Source organism: Pseudoliparis swirei, chromosome 15, assembly GCF_029220125.1.
Source record: "Pseudoliparis swirei isolate HS2019 ecotype Mariana Trench chromosome 15, NWPU_hadal_v1, whole genome shotgun sequence".
Lineage (NCBI taxonomy): Eukaryota > Metazoa > Chordata > Actinopteri > Perciformes > Liparidae > Pseudoliparis > Pseudoliparis swirei.
This window is the reverse complement of record NC_079402.1, coordinates 13643744-13659882: the sequence shown is the minus strand read 5'-3', so window position 1 is coordinate 13659882 and position 16139 is coordinate 13643744. Positions and strand designations below refer to the sequence as shown.

At 46.1% G+C, this 16139-nt stretch overlaps 1 protein-coding gene across 2 annotated transcripts in view; it reads left to right on the top strand.

Annotated features, from left to right (window-relative positions):
• ric1 (RIC1 homolog, RAB6A GEF complex partner 1) overlaps positions 1 to 16064 on the top strand; it is a 28271-nt gene extending 12207 nt beyond the window's left edge. The window contains exons 3-27 of one of the 2 annotated variants that reach the window (XM_056433376.1): positions 541 to 620; positions 1540 to 1647; positions 3357 to 3502; positions 3721 to 3857; positions 4500 to 4588; positions 5323 to 5411; positions 6116 to 6260; positions 6382 to 6430; positions 6703 to 6912; positions 7006 to 7212; positions 7791 to 7829; positions 7951 to 8061; positions 8299 to 8388; positions 8495 to 8655; positions 9146 to 9284; positions 9384 to 9500; positions 9978 to 10385; positions 10508 to 10819; positions 11033 to 11191; positions 11327 to 11463; positions 11623 to 11903; positions 12187 to 12393; positions 12520 to 12697; positions 12800 to 12988; positions 13309 to 16064. In XM_056433376.1, coding sequence (XP_056289351.1) covers positions 541 to 620; positions 1540 to 1647; positions 3357 to 3502; positions 3721 to 3857; positions 4500 to 4588; positions 5323 to 5411; positions 6116 to 6260; positions 6382 to 6430; positions 6703 to 6912; positions 7006 to 7212; positions 7791 to 7829; positions 7951 to 8061; positions 8299 to 8388; positions 8495 to 8655; positions 9146 to 9284; positions 9384 to 9500; positions 9978 to 10385; positions 10508 to 10819; positions 11033 to 11191; positions 11327 to 11463; positions 11623 to 11903; positions 12187 to 12393; positions 12520 to 12697; positions 12800 to 12988; positions 13309 to 13624 — 4104 coding nt within the window. In that variant the 3' untranslated portion in view covers positions 13625 to 16064. Of the gene's footprint in view, positions 1 to 540; positions 621 to 1539; positions 1648 to 3356; positions 3503 to 3720; positions 3858 to 4496; positions 4589 to 5322; positions 5412 to 6115; positions 6261 to 6381; positions 6431 to 6702; positions 6913 to 7005; positions 7213 to 7790; positions 7830 to 7950; positions 8062 to 8298; positions 8389 to 8494; positions 8656 to 9145; positions 9285 to 9383; positions 9501 to 9977; positions 10386 to 10507; positions 10820 to 11032; positions 11192 to 11326; positions 11464 to 11622; positions 11904 to 12186; positions 12394 to 12519; positions 12698 to 12799; positions 12989 to 13308 lie in introns of both variants that reach the window. The other variant, XM_056433375.1, reaches the window with a different exon arrangement.
• Positions 16065 to 16139: the final 75 nt, after the last annotated feature.

Here is a 16139-nt window from a genome sequence, read left to right as displayed (position 1 = left end):
TGTGCGTAGTCGTGGAAAAAGTGCTGTTGCAAAGTAGTACGCACAAACAAGTAACTACTATTTTTCACAGATATTGCGAGCTCTTTTACGGAATGTTTTTGAAATGCTGACACTTGTTTTTGAGCTTCATTATCAGTAACGGCTCAGCCTGGTCAGGATTGTGCATTACAGGAAAATGTCAACGTTTCCGGGAGATACAAATATTTGCTAAACCACGAAAGTACTTGTGCTGCAAATATTATCCTTATTAGGAGAAATATAAGCGCATGAAATAGATACCAGTCGAGTCTCTTTACTGACTGATGATGATGATGATATTTTGTTTGCTTATTCTTCCCTCTGGTCTCATTATTTCTCTCTCTCAAAAGGCATTGAGTAAATAATCATTTAAAAAACCGTGCATCCCTATCATTTTTAGTTCCTCCTCACTTTCTTTCTCTGAAACATGTTATTTCTATGTTTTCTGTGTCTCTGTACGATAATCAAATTGTGGTTGATCAACTACATTTAAGTTTTCTTCTTATAATCCTCTGTTTTCAGACTGCCAAAGGCTACATCCTCTTGTTTGATGTGCTGGGTGGCGGGGATGACAAATCCCTCTATGAACCGGTCTATCCAAAGTGAGTACAGCACACACTGAAGCTCTCGGACACATTGATAGGCATGCTTGTGTAAAGTGAGCGGAGGGGGCCGAGCTGTAGCTTTCTGGGAGGATATGCCAACAACAAATAATTTGTATCATAGAGACAATGCCTTTTAACCAATATTATTATTATTATTATTAAGCATGTTTAATCTGTCTAGTTGTCTGCTTGGGGTATATATCCTATCGCATTTTTACCCGAAACGGCAACACGATTTATTTTCAGTTTCAATTGGTCACTATTTTTAACTTGCTCGTGTTATTACTGCTAACAAATTAAAATGACATAACTGGTTATAAACAATTCCCAAATTGATTTATATGAACACGCGTCGGCAGCTTTTTTTTTCCTTTTGGGATTGTTTGCTCGCTGCAGTCTCGTCGGCCATCATCCCGCAGCTGACTAGCAGTGCTGCTGGTTAACAATACCAGGAGGAATACAAGAGGGCTTAAGTAGTAAATCCTGGTCATGTTGTAATGTTGTGTTTGCTCTTGACTTAATATATATTTTTAAAGTAACCATTACACTACCAGGCCAGAAGTATATGCATGAATATGCTGCTGCAACACACTCCACTGGTTGGGCTTTTCAAACCACGCTGGACCAAAAGTATGCATGCTTTTCTCTCTTCCTTTTCTAAATCCCTCTGTTGCTGTGTATCAAGTGTCCATGTCATGTCATGTGTGTATGTGGTGTGTCTCTGCTGGTGTGTCGACAGTGTGTGTATGTGTGTGTGTGTCATTCACATTCCTTGACTGCATACCGGCAGAGGTCAGGCAAGTCGGGGCGTATTCGGTTTTCTATTTCACCTCTGTTTCGCATTTTGGGATTTCAACAGTTTTCTTCACTCATCAGGACAATCAATCTGTGTATTAATGTGTGTTTGTTTGCGCAGAGGAAGTTCTCGTGTGAAGGTTACCCCCGGTTACAAGGAGGAGCAATGTGCCCCCGCTTTGTCTTTAGAGATGAAGAAGCCGGTGGACCTGGAGGCCCCTATAACCAGGTAGGAAGAAGTCCTGCCCTCCTTTTTTATCTCTTTCCCTTTTTTTCTCTCCCCCTTTGTGTTTCTTCCTGTTATGTCTGCACAGCTACCTCCCCCTCATATAGGCGCCAGCTCACCTTCACAAAGACCTACACGCACGGAAACCACCAAAATAAATGCTGCTCACTGTATCTTAATGTGCGTGCTCTGTAAACTAAGAGAGCCCTGTTAAATACTGTTGCATTTTTATTTTGTATATACCCTCCCCTTGAGCTTCACCACTGTGGACATTTTTATAATCTACACTGCTCATGCAGCTCTCTAACTATGGAGGACATTCTTTAAATATCCACTAAAGCTGTTAAAAGTGACCCACTCTGTGCATCTGTGAAAGGCATTTGGCTCAGAGTGAGACCTTGAAATATAATCTTCTTCCCCTCATGGAAAGGCAACATTGGCAGTGAGAGATGCCTGAGGCTCAGTGAGAAGCTAAACTCCTCCACACTGTAAGTTGAAAACACAAAGGCCTGTCGAGAGAAATGCATGAATCTGCAGAGATGGAGGGGCGTTGAGAGAGAAGAGTGAGGAAAGGGTTTGATTCCCCGGCTAGATGGGGCAAGTTTGCATGTTCTCCCCGGGGCAACGTGGGTCGTCTCCGGGTTCTCTGGCGCCCACAGTCCAAAGAAATGCAGCGAAGGTTAATTGATGCCTCTAAAGAGAATGGTTGTCTGTCTCCATGTGTCAGGTAGTCTGGCGATAGTGAGATTAATTGCTTCGTCAGCAACATAAAAAGATATTTCGTTCACAAATATACCTTGTTCATTGTTATCCCACAAATTTATGATGGCTTAAATGAGTTTTTAAAAATTAAAAAATCTAGTCCCCAGATTATAATATTCTTGATAAGAAGGAATAACCCAAGCTAAGGAACAACACTGGAGTCTGTCCGATAAGAGCCACTTTATCTCTCTCCTTGTTTTCTCCTTTTGTGGTCGTTCAGTTTTTGCAATATTTTTGTCGAGTTTTTCTTCTATTTTTTCCCGTTCCTTATTCTCCCCCCACATCTTCCAACTTGACATCTTTGTTCGATGAGTGACGAGAACCCTTCTGCTCGACTTTCTTTTTGTCTGTGTTTTCTGTGCATCTTTCATGTCCTCGTGTTCTTCCGTCACATCTCCAATGCGTGCACTTGACAGAGATTACAGGGTCGGCATGCGAGTGAGAAGAGCACTCACATTTTGAAGCCACAGCTTGATTGCAGGAGATGAGTGGGTGCCTCCTGCTGTGAAACTGCAGAAGAAGTGTTTCCTCCCCCTCAGTTTACGTCCACTCTGTTCGACACCCTCAACTTCGCCTTAACATATTTTGTTCTGATGCCTCTTTTCTCCTTTTGGTTGTCTTATTGTGCCATCTTCAGTTTTAAACCGGTCATACTTTTTGAAAGACAAAGAAGCGCCTCACGCGCACAAACACACTGTTTGTTCCCTTGTGTATTAGGAAACAGTGACAGTTGGCACGGGCATCTATGCGGCGTCATCACAGCTGGCCAGTAAACGTTTCAGCGGGCACAGCTGGATGATGACTAGTCCACTGTTTTCTAACACTGTTGTTTGTTCTCTCTCTTCCGACACATCATCCCTGCCTGTTTTGCCGTACTGCCTCCTCCACAGTTTCTTTCCTGTCTGTTGGACCTCAATGCTAATTTGTGTGTTTGTTTTTCCTCCCACCAGTCTGCGGTCCCTTCAGGAGGACTTATTTGTCTGTACCGCAGACGGCTATCTCCACGTGCTGCACTGGGACGGGCTCGGCAGCAACGGACGCAAGTCCATCTGCCTCGCTACAATCCCCTTCTCTCTCGACCTGCAGTCTGCTCGAGGTTAGAGGAGGCCCGTGCACACAGCAACACACCGGGGGAGAGCAGACGTGATTCTAGTTGACAGTGTAAACAGAAGTGTCTAATGCTGGGAAATACAAAATACATGTTTATTACAGGGTTTGACTGTTAAACTATTCAAAATTGGGCTTGACTTCAGTTCCACATTCAGTCTTTTTATTGCATAGAGAACTTCAGTGTGTGTGTGTGTGTGTGTGTAGGTGGTCCCTCTCTAGACCTGGAAGAAGTGCATATCCGTTGTATGGAGTATTGTGTAACCCTGGACGGCTTTGCTGTGGTGCTGAGTGACGGACGGCTGGGCTTTATCACTCCCCTCAGCAACACCATCACCGCAGATGTAAGAATACTCACACACACTGGCGACCTTAAAACACACAAAGTTTACAGGTTGGCCAACAGACGATTACAACCCAGATATTCAAAAATGTATACTAGTTATTTCATTGAAAGTCACAGATTCTTCTTTACAAGGCCTGCAGACATCAGTTCTACAGCTTATGTCATCAATATATATCAGAATATGGCTTTGTCTGTCAAGCGCAGTATTTTTAATTAATATGATAATATGATTTAATAAAGGTCTCACGGCCATTGCTTTATCTTAGTATATTTTAAACAGTAATGACTGAATCTGTAAGATATATCTGAGCATCTAAAAGGACCGGAAAAGGGAGCTCACATTTATATTTTGGCAAGAAATGATGGCGATATCCTTTGAATTGGAAAGTGGGTGGTGTTGACTCCATTAAGATATAAATGTGCCCAGATATAAATGTTATAATAAAATCGTGACCACGCTGCTAATGTGTGTTTATTCTCAGTTGTAGAGTTTCATTTAGACTCATCAATTTTAAAGTTAAATTCAAGTAACGTGTTTAAAGGAAACCACATAAAACATGCGTTGCTGACCTGCAACTGACATCATCAGACACATTCAGTTATTTGTAATTAATACATTTTTCGCTTGTGTGTCCAGCAGCTGCAGGGCGTCTGGGCAGCAGATGTGAATGATGGCACCTGTGTGGCTGTCAACACCAAGTACAGACTGATGGCCTTTGGCTGTGCCGGGTACGTGTTTTTAGCGGTTTCTCTGTCCAGGTCTTTACAGTACAGTGTTGGGTAGAAAACCTGGGTGAGCTGTGTGTGTGTGTGTGTGTGTGTGTTTGCCTGCATCCGTGTGTTACAGAGATAGATTGTTGTCCATGTGGTGTGTGTCCAGTGGGAGAATCTGTCAGTTTGTGTTTGCCGAGGCCCAACTCGTGTGTGCTCGTCAGAAACTCCCAATGGATTGTGTAATCTGACATGTTGGACTTTCTCTTCCTCAGTCATTGCTCCCCCTCTTCATCGTTTTCTATGATTTCTGCCTCTCTGGAACAACCAGTGATCACATATAACTGTTGGCCAAACAGTCATTTGCAAACAATAAGAGAAAGTAGAGCATATAATCAATCCTGCTGTACAAGGAGGACCCTGTTTTACATCTGAGTCTTTTGAACCTTGTTTGAAAACACCTTTCTCGATAAGTGTTTGATACTCTGATGTAAATCGCTTTGCTTTTTACCACTGAATGAGGAAGATGCTGAGTCGGTATGCCACAGCTGAAGAAATTAGATTTAAGCCTCTGTAATTAATCATTTCCAATCGTTTAACAGAAATGCTGTTTGCTTTTGGACAGATGTATACATGTGTGTGTATTCATATATATGTGCAGGCTACTCGTTTCTGATTGTGTGTTATTACACATCTTATTTTCACTTGGGCAACACATCATGACTATTAAAGTGTATTTGTTTTCATTGCAGTGGCTCGGTGCTGGTGTACATGATCGACACCACGACAGGATCCATGCAGCTCTCCCACAAACTGGAGCTCACCCCAAAACACTACCCTGGTATCACAACTTATGCTCCCCATCTCTCCCGTTCCCTGTTTTTGTCTCTCTACATCACACCCCTGCACAAATTCCTCTTTAAAAAAAACTTGCATTCCTTCAGGTGTCTCCTTCATGCCCACTTGTCCGCTTTGATAAAATCAGTTTCAGACTCCTTTCATGGGCTCTAAAGCCAGAGCTCTCCCTAGTGGAGGAACTGCCATTTTAACAGTGAATGAGTTTCTAGGAAATATTGAATTGAGTTTCTGAATTGAGTCCTGATGAGGAAGTCGTAAATCTATTCTTTTGTCTGTACATTGTAGCTCCTGTTTCTGGGAATCTCAGTGTTGCAAGTGTTAATTTAGCATGAACTTTAGTTTCTCTGCTTTCTGTAAAATAAATATCTTAGCCCTAATCATTAAACACTTGGCATCATCTCAAAGATGCCGAGACGATACAAAGGATTATTTAGTTTCACACATAATTGTCTCAGAACTTTAAAAACAAAACGCACGTTCCCCAGCTACTCCCCGAGTCACTCTGCAATATCAAGCACCGTCATTTAGTCATTAATAACAATTTTCAGAGGCTATCCTATTATACAGAAAAGCACAATATCATGGGATTTAGTCCCAAATATGAGAAGTTCCATCGCACCATTTGCAAAAGCATTCACTTAAATGCCTTCTGAAACTTTCTAACCTCTCTATTGTTTGCCTGTTCAGACATCTATAACAAGACGGGCCCAGTCAAGCTGATCTGCTGGTCACCTGACTACAGCGTTGTCATGGTTACATGGGAGTGTGGCGGCCTATCGCTGTGGAGTGTCTTTGGAGCTCACCTCATCTGCACTCTGGGAGAGGACTTTGCGTAGGTGGACACACACACACACACACACACACACACACATGCAGTAGCACACACTTCATTTAGTGCAACTTCATGTCACCATTTTTCTTGTTTTTATATATCTTTTCTCGCCTCCCCTCAGGTATCGCTGTGATGGTACCAAGAAGGACCCTGTTAAAATCAGCTCTATGGTGCGTGGATTTATTTGATTCTGTCCCTCCCTTTACATTTTAATATAATAATCAGTTGGCAATGTTACATTTCAGTAACCTCTTAATCCTATTATTTCATTGAAGTGGAACAGAGGGAGCACAGACTGTGTAAACAGTTTATTCTATTCCAATTTCAATCATTTGACTTGTTTTGCATATTCTCCACTCATTGGTAGTTTACTTGTTACATGTCAAATTATTTTTTGTTTCCGTTGTGTCCATAATAACTGCCTTCCACTCCGCTTTTCCAGAGCTGGGGAGCAGAAGGCTACCACCTATGGGTGCTCCCTATCAAACAGGAGAGGAAAAGGCAGGAAGTGCAGCAGCAAGAGGAGGGGGTGGAGGAGAAGGAGGTGGAGAAGAAGGAGGAGGAGAAGGCGACACCTCCTCAACCCTCCCTGCAGGCCGGCATACTGCAGTTCCAATTCATCAAGAGTGCCCTGACGGTCAACCCCTGCACGGTGAGAGAACATGTGTGGTCAGGTTTGTAAATACACGCGTACGCAAACGCACACATGAAACATTCATACTCTGTCCCTATGTCGACTGTACAGAGTAACCAAGAGCACGTGTTGCTCCATGGGGAAGACCGCCTCTACCTGACCTGTGGCGACACCTCGCAGGTCCAAAGCACATCTGACCCGCACACACACACGCACCCACAAGATGGCAGCCCGCTGCACCATCCTCCCGACCCCGACTCTTCTCTCTCTAAGGGACTCAGCACTTTACTGGGACACAAGCACTGGCACGTGGTCCAGGTAAGCATGCATGATGTTGAAGGTTTCTTTCCTTTCTTTCCCCCGTGAAAGGGTTTTCTTTCTCTTTTTTTGGGGAGTTTTATCCGACATGAGGTCCTGGTAGGGGGATGAATTAAATGTCATCACACCTTGTTGGGTAGAATTCATGAAACGGATACAAGAGTTTTTTTAATATAACTTGGTAGCTTATTATATTTCACTGCAGCTTCAGGCCATCCTGGAGCATCAGCAACAGAGGCTGTTTCTTCTTCTATGTTTACTGGATCATAAAAGATAAAGAAAAAGAAAAGGAGACCCGTGTGATGAGTCTGGCAGACACAAAGCAGTTAATACTGTTAACGGCTAAATATGCTCGATACGGTCACATTACCAGGGAGCTTCATTCAACAAATGCCTCAATCTTGCGTGTGCGTGTGCGTGTGCGTGTGCGTGTGCGTGTGCGTGTGCGTGTGCGTGTGCGTGTGCGTGTGTGTGTGTGTGTGTGTGTGTGTGTGTGTGTGTGTGTGTCTTTCATTCAAGGGATTTGAACTATATTGGATAATTTTGTTATTGCTCATCACCTTTTTGTATTCTTCTAGATTCACAGCACATACCTAGAGAGTAACTGGCCTATACGGGTAAGAGAACATGCATCTTTGCTCAGCCTCGAGGAGCTGCATATATATATAGATATAGAGTCTATAAAGTTCATTATTTGTCTGAAAGATGGCTATTCAATCAACAAACATGACTTTTCAGTTCGCAGCCATAGACACGGCAGGCCAGTGCATGGCTGTAGCAGGAAGACGGGGCTTTGCACACTACTCCTTATTCACCAGGAAATGGAAGCTGTTTGGAAACATCACTCAGGTATGTGACATTGTAGACTGGAGGATAAATAACAACATGTAACCCCCTCTAAATGGCTCTGTGCTCGTTATGTGTGACCATGTTGGTAATTATCTCTACTTATTTTGAGCAAAATCTGCCAGAAATAAATTATCATACAATAAAAATGTGGTGCAGAGTGTTTTAGAGTAAAGTTGTTTTAGTGTAGTGTTGTTGACGAGGTAAACATTGTTAGTTTGTGTGTTTGCGTCTCGGTAGGAGCAGAACATGACGGTGACGGGAGGCCTGGCTTGGTGGAAGGACTTTGTGGTGGTGGCCTGTTACAATTTTATTGACCAGCAAGAGCAGGTAAGACGGAGGCACCACTCGTCATACATTCCGTTATTTATCTCTATTGTGTATCTCGTAAGTCTTGTTCCAACATTTGCTTCTTTTCTCTCTCTGTTGACACCAGTTGAGGCTCTATCAACGCTCGTCTAACCTGGACAATGCCTTTGCGTCCGTCACGAAGCTGCACTCGGACACTCTGTTGCTCAACGTCTTCAGAGATCTGGTCATCCTGTTCAGAGCCGACTGCTCCATCTGCCTCTACAGCATCGAGAGGAGGAACGACAGGTGGGCTCCTCTGGACACGCATTACACATCCAGGAGAACTTCATGTCTATACTTCACATATCTGACTTTCAGCTTTTCCCCGGATGATCTCGTTTGTTTCCACTCTGCCAGGGTTTTTTTTGGTATGAGTTCTGAGTAACAGTGGAGATGATGTGCCAGATAGATTTTACGCCCTTAACCTTTGCACTCTGTTTAAATATTTACAAGTGAGGATTGGCTAAAATGATCTGGTTGAACATGATACTGTTTTCCACGTCTAGCACACTTTCTTCCTTTCTCGCAGTAATTGTGCAACGTTTTATTTCCAGTGACGTACATTGAATAAGTTGAATTAAGGAATTTAGCTAAATTAAATATTCTGCTATTTCAAGCCGTAAAATTGTGTCTCCTATCGCACTGAAATCTGTAAAAAAAAAAATTATTGTGTCTTGCATTTGTTCTGCATTTGTGGTTTTTACAAGTCATGATATATATGTTTCCCTCTATTCAGTCCATACCCAACAGCCAGCGTGGAGTTGTTGCAGGAGGTGTCGATGTCTCGCTACATCCCTCACCCGGCCCTCGTGGTGTCCGTCACACTCACCTCTGTGCGCACAGAGACTGGCATCACATTGAAAGCCCCGCAGCAGGTAACACGGGAACACACACACACCCGCACCGACTGAACTGTCCTGTCTCTATGGGTGCATATGCATTCATGTGTTTTTGTGTGTGTGTGTCCATCTTAGGCCGGCATGGTAGAGAGCATCATGTTGAATCTGGCTGGCCAGTTGATCATGCTGCAGCGGGACCGTTCAGGACCGCAGGTCCGGGAGAAGGAGACGCCCGCCAACAACAAGAAGCTGGTGAGTCCAAACAATAAGCAATGCAGTAGTTACATGGTGTCAGGTTACACTTCAGGAACTTATTTTTATTCTTCCTGTGCGCTTGCCACAACAAAATACAGTATATTAATATCTTATTCAGCTTTACAAGGAATTCAAGTTGTGCAACATTTGACCAGTGTATGCACGCTGCCCAGGTCCGGGATGCTGGCCTCGCGAGCTTTACTTGAGGAGCAAGTTGTATCAGATCTGTCGTCTTTGGTTTCACCGGCTCATTGCAAACTGTGTTAAATCTTCTGTTTTGACTTGAGAGACTGATGAGTAAGCATTAACCAGAGATCAGCATTTTCGGAAAGATAATGTAACTGTTGAGTTAGTAATATTATTTGAAGGTGAGTCGTGCACAAACCTTAAGCAAATAATGTAACATGTATGTTAAGTGTATTTTTATTGACACTGTTTTATTAAATCTCGATCCCACTTTTCTTCCTCCACTAGCTCCCGTTTTGCCCCCCGGTGGTGCTGGCCCAATGTGTGGAGAATGTGTGGACCACCTGTCGCTCCAACAAGAAGAAGCGCCACCTGCTGGAGGCCTTGTGGTTGTCCTGTGGTGAGGCCGGCATGAAAGTCTGGCTGCCGCTGTTTCCCCGAGACCATCGCAAGCCCCACTCCTTCCTCTCCAGGCGCATCATGCTGCCGTTCCACATCAACATCTACCCGCTGGCTGTGCTGTTTGAGGACGCCCTGGTCCTGGGGGCAACCAATGAGACTGTGCTCTATGATCGCATGCAGGGCTCCTCTGAGCCACTGGAAGCGCTGTTCCCCTACTGCACTGTGGAGAGGACCTCCCAAATCTACCTCCATCACATCCTGCGGCAGCTGCTGGTTCGCAACTTGGGTGAACAGGTGTGCGGAGCTTCGTCGATGATGACGACGACACTTCACTCACGAACTTTAGTCCCGTCGTCGGCATGTTTAAAGTAGTTTCACTGAGTCGATGCTTTCCCTTCATGGTGTCTCTCCCCCAGGCGTTGATGCTGGCTCAGTCATGTGCCTCCCTGCCCTACTTCCCTCACGTCATGGAGCTGATGGTGCACGTCGTGCTGGAGGAAGAGGCCACATCTCGGGAGCCCATCCCCGACCCGCTGCTGCCCACCGTGGCCAAGTTCATCACAGAGTTCCCCCTCTTCCTCCAGACCATCGTCCACTGCGCCAGGAAGACGGAGTACGCCCTGTGGAACTACCTGTTTGCCGCTGTGGGAAACCCCAAAGATCTGTTTGAGGAGTGTCTCATGGCTCAAGACCTGGACACGGCGGCCTCGTACCTGATCATACTGCAGGTAGTGACGCACTGGACGCCACATGTTCAGTTAGCTTTTCATGGCGTGATGCTGGCATTATCGGACATCGTTAACTGAGCAAAGTCATTAACAGTCCCAGCAAAGAGAAAATATTTTGTTATACCTGACTAATTTTGATCAGGGTGTCATGACATCATATCATGCTCATGCGGTCTTCATCTGTTTTCTTTTGTCCGGTCCCTCTCTGTGAAGAACATGGAGGCTCCTGCAGTGAGCAGACAACACGCCACTCTGCTCTTCAACACAGCGCTCGAGCACGGCAAGTGGGACCTCTGCCGGCACATGATCCGATTCCTCAAAGCCATTGGCTCTGGGGAGATGGAGTCTCCGCCCCCAACGCCCACCACTCAGGTGAGAATTTTGAAACGATCTCTTCAACTATTTATTTTCTCTGCTCGCCACTTTTCTCCAGCTTTGTCTGTCGATAGCGGTCACGGAGAAGTTACAAGCGACTCCAATAATCGTGAGCTGCGTGTGTCTCTGTAGGAACCCAGCTCCACTGGAGGTTTTGAGTTCTTCAGAAATCGCAGCATCAGTTTGTCCCAGTCGGCCGACGTCATCGCCACGGGCAAGATCAACCTGCAGAAGACCTTCAGTATGCCTTCTGGACCCTGCGTGAAAGGGTATGGACACACACACACACACACACAGTAACGTAGTTTTTGTATCGCTTTCTTTAAAATGTCCTTCCCTTAACACCTAAATCTTTCCACTTTCTCTCGCTCGCTCTCTCTCTTTCTCTCTCTCCTTCCTTCCTTCCTTCCTGTGCCGATTCCTGTCAGGCGGGAAGCGGAGTGTGCAGAGAACATGTATATTGACATGATGCTGTGGCGCCACGCCCGCCACCTCCTGGAGCAGGTGCGCCTTCGCGACCTCGGTTGCTTCTCCGCGCAGCTGGGCTTCGAACTCATCGGCTGGTTGTGTCGCGAGCGGAACCGGGTCGCTCGCGTCGAGGATTTTGTCTCTGCATTGAAGAAACTCCATAAGGACTTCCTCTGGCCGTTCCCCGTTATTCCTGGAGGAAGCGTCAGCTCGCCTCTGAAGAACGGACGGTGTCGCACGGGTGAGTGACGCAGGACTCGCGCAACACGGGAGCTGTGTAGGAAACCTTGAGGAGTCTCGGGAAAAATGTTTCTTTATTTTTGGTTGTACGCGTCAGACATCACTGAAAGCTTTGAACCTCTCAACGGATTAGTGGCAGATGCAATATATGAACTTATGATTTTGTGGTGGGACAAAAAGATCGATCAATAAGTACATTATTAACATCACTTCTGCCCCAGTGCACAATACTTTTGACTCCATCCCAATACGATTCGTGCTGTTTTCCTCATTGTTCCTTTCAGTGCTGAGCACTCGGCTGTTGAAGTCCCAGTCAGCTGACAGCCTGCTGACCAGCGACATGGACACGGCGCCCCCTCAGGCAGCTTCCGCCAGCCACGCCTGGCTGGATGGGCTCGGGCAGAGGTCCAAAGACACGGCGTCTTCTGCTCATTCCAACCAACACTCGCCGCAGACGCACGATGCTTTCCTCTCTCTGCTCACCAACAAAGGTAAACGCAGTCGAACGCTTGATTCCTGCGGAACTACCAGCAGTCGCCAGCTTTCAAAAAGCCCTCAAGATAACATTATCTTTGTATCTGTCTTATTCCTCCTCTTCCTTTTCCTCTTCCTTCTAGTGGAAGAGTGCAGCATCGGCTCTGCTACAGATTTGACAGAGACCAGCTCGGTGGTGGACGGCGATTGGACGATGGTGGATGAGAACTCCTCCACGCTGAGCCTGAGCCAGGCCGAGTTGGAGCACATCTCCATGGAGCTGGCCAACAAAGGCCCGCACAAGTCCCAGGTGCAGCTCAGGTGAGATGACATCACGACGGCTCACGTCCACCATCCCACTGCTTTGCTTTCATGTGAAACCAAAGGCCGTCCCTGACCGCTGCTCCTCTCTGCTCCCTTCAGGTATCTGCTGCATGTGTTCATGGAGGCGGGCTGTCTGGAGTGGTGCGTCGTGATTGGTCTGATTCTCCGGGACGCCAACGTCATCAAGCAGGTGATCGGCTTCCTGGACAGCCCCGAGGTTCCCCAGGACACGGTGCAGAGCGTCAGAAGCGGCTTACTGGCTGTCGACACGTGGGTCTCCACTGATTGGTGGGTGCGGCGCAAATTGTCGTGTGTTCGATTCCCCCCGTGACGCCGTCCGTCCCCATTCTCGTCAACAAGATATTTTAAGGCACGCCTGAAGGGAATCACCGACTCCAATACTTTTGCATTTGTTTGACATATACTATTCTCACTTTTGTTTGTGGACATATTTCCTACTCTTGACATTGTTTGACTTTTTATGCGTGACTATTCTATGATATTTGTTATTATATACTTTATTAAGGATTATTTATTGGCACACTACTGTGACATTTCTTGCAACATCCTAATTATTGTAACCGTCCTCTCTCTTCCACTTCGTTCAGCCTCGGTTACAAACCGTTTCTAAAGCTGATCCAGCCGCAGCTGCAGGACCTGATGGACTCGGCCGCCGAGCAGGTGCCGCCCGAGGCCTTCCAGCCCACCGGCCAGAGCTCGAAGCTCGGCGGCCCCGAAGGGCCGGGGGGCGCCGCAGTACCACGGCCCGAGGACAGTAGGGGAGTGGCGGCGCCGCTGGGCCTGGCCCCGCCCTCCCTCGAACCCGCTGGAAGTTTCCCCCGTCCCCCCTCCGAGGATTGCCCTCCTGAACAGACCGAGGAACAAGGAGACGAGGAGGGAGCCTACGACTGCACTTTGTCCTGAAGCCTGGAGCCTCCTCTGGACTCAAACCTGTGAACTCGAGGGAAAGAGAGGAGGAGGAGGAGGAGGAGGAGGCGGCGGCAGCAGCTGCTTACTTAAAAGTGTGTGTGTGTGTAAAGTACCTCTCCTGCAGGTTCTTACATGGGTCAGTATTATCCACTCTTTAGATTTGTTTTGACTAGAACTCCCGTGGAGAGACGGACCCACAGAGACGGGATCCTGTCTGATGGTTCTTCTCTCACGAGCCGCGGCGTTTGTGCGGTTCCACATCGAGTTGTGGTGTCTGGAAGCTGTAGACCAGCACAGGAGAGCGCCAGGCTTTTAACATGATTTTTTTATTATTATTTCAAGACCGATGTTTTGTGCGCTTCACTTTTAGTTTGACACTCATTCAAGTGCAACGCCAGACTCCTCCTCTTCGTCCAGACAAAACCCTCAATTGCTTCCTTTCGGTTTGAAGCAGGCGGGTCAAAGACGACGACACCCCGGAGGGCGTATTCGCATCGGCGTCTCGCTACGCAGAGCAAGCGACACGGAGAACAAAGTTCCAGACGTGAACTCTTTCCAAGATGCTCCTGTGTGTCGGAGTCTGGAGTTTGGTTTGTGTGCACAAGAGGTGTTTCATACTTTCATACCTCATGAGTTCAAGATATTTTGTGATACTTTTTTCAATAATGTAACAGTGTACAAGATGATGTTATTTTTCTATCAATTACACCGTGCCCCTCTTGAGTTTCACTATATATATATATATAAAAAATGATATGAATTCTAGGTAATTCTTGAGAACATTAAGATTTCTAAGACAAAGATCTCAGAGAAGAATCCGCTGTTGTGAGTGCGGACTCGTTTCTTCCCACTGATCAACAGTTCCTCTGTTCATGGTTTTTCTTCTTTGTTTCTCACACGTTGAAGGGGAGTCTGAGCCCGAACCAGCCCGGCTGATCTTCTTCATGTGGTCCAGATTGTAGACACCAAGCAGATCAGTGTTAAGCTTCCCCGTGGTGAGCAGATTTAAGGCCGTGCTGTAGTGCAAGCGCTATTAAAAACCAAATCATGATGCTCTATCCAGCTTTTAAACACACACGTGGGTTTTATTCTCCAAGCCGCGAAAAACAAAATGTGTTTCCTATCAGCTTCTCAAATAGTTATTGCGTTATTGAAGCATCCTCCTTAGACTTTGCACCTATCCGAGCATCATGGGGTACGGTGGACACTGACATGTCAGTCTCATGTTCAAGGGAGGAGGAGTTGATTCAGTCGTTGCGTTGGCTGTGTAGCGGGAGAGTTGCGTGACTTGAACCTCATCGAATGATGACGATTGTTATTGAATCCAACCCAATGTGCACATCGCTCCCAGAACAGCTCGCGGAAATGAACTCCGATTTGTGCGTCTGCATGGAAATCTGAATATGTACCACATGGTATTGAGACCGTGTTGACATGTTTGGTTCCTTTCATCACGTGCAAATGGATTTTAATAGTATTAGTCCTCATTATTATGACTTATTTATTGGCATCATAGCTGAGTGGTAATTACTTAATTGATTCTGTTGGTTTTTATGACTGATGACAAACTTCTCCCCTTTTTAGTTCAACAAAGTGGCGTATTGCTCTCTACTGGAAGCACGAAAAGGTTCACCGTAGATATGTCAGTATTATATTGTGCAATGTATTGAAATGTTACTCAGCTTTATTTCCCATGTTCACTACGTTCCCCCAGGCGGTTTGCTTTGACTTTTCACGATCGACCAAATCCTATTTTATCTTTGCATCGTCTGCTCGAGTCGGGCGTGGCATCTGTCGACGGTTGGATTCTCCGGTGGTTTCTGCCGAGTCGCCTGTATTGTTGGAACACTTGCTCTTCACGAAAAGGCCGAACCAATGTGGTCATCCGTCGACGTGAATCCGGTCGGCGCCTCGTGGCCGCGGGCTCGTCTCCTGAGCCGCAGTCAGCTTTAGTCGACTTAAAGAGTCACACGACGAACCAAAGACGTGACGTCCTGAGGCCTTCTGTTGCCACGGGTTGTTTCGATAGAGCGCGTGACTTATTATGCAGCGGTGGAGAAACATCGTGACCCCGTCCCTCTCCTGAGAAACAGAACCAGTGATGCTCTAAACTAGTGCCGACGGCATACAAGACAATTTCCTACGGAAATGAATATTGCAAATCTTTTTTTTTTGTTCCGTGTTCGAGGAGCGGTCTGCCGGCCGCAGCTCGTGGTACTCGGGTGTCCCGCTCGCTCCGAGGTGGACGGCGCTCCCTCGCTCCTGTATACAGTTAAAGTTTTGCCTGGTTCCCGAGTAGATTTATTTCTGTCGCGGCAGCAGCGAACCTCCTCAAGTGTAAAGTCTTGTACATTTGCCTTTTCTACTCATGGCTGGTTTTATACTTTTTTTCCCCGTGTACATAAAGACCAATAAATTATTTTTTAAATTGTAAGTTTGGCTTTTGTTTTTATTATCTGATCTGTGTGTACATGAAGCAAAATGACACGTTGTAAATAGAACAATGGTA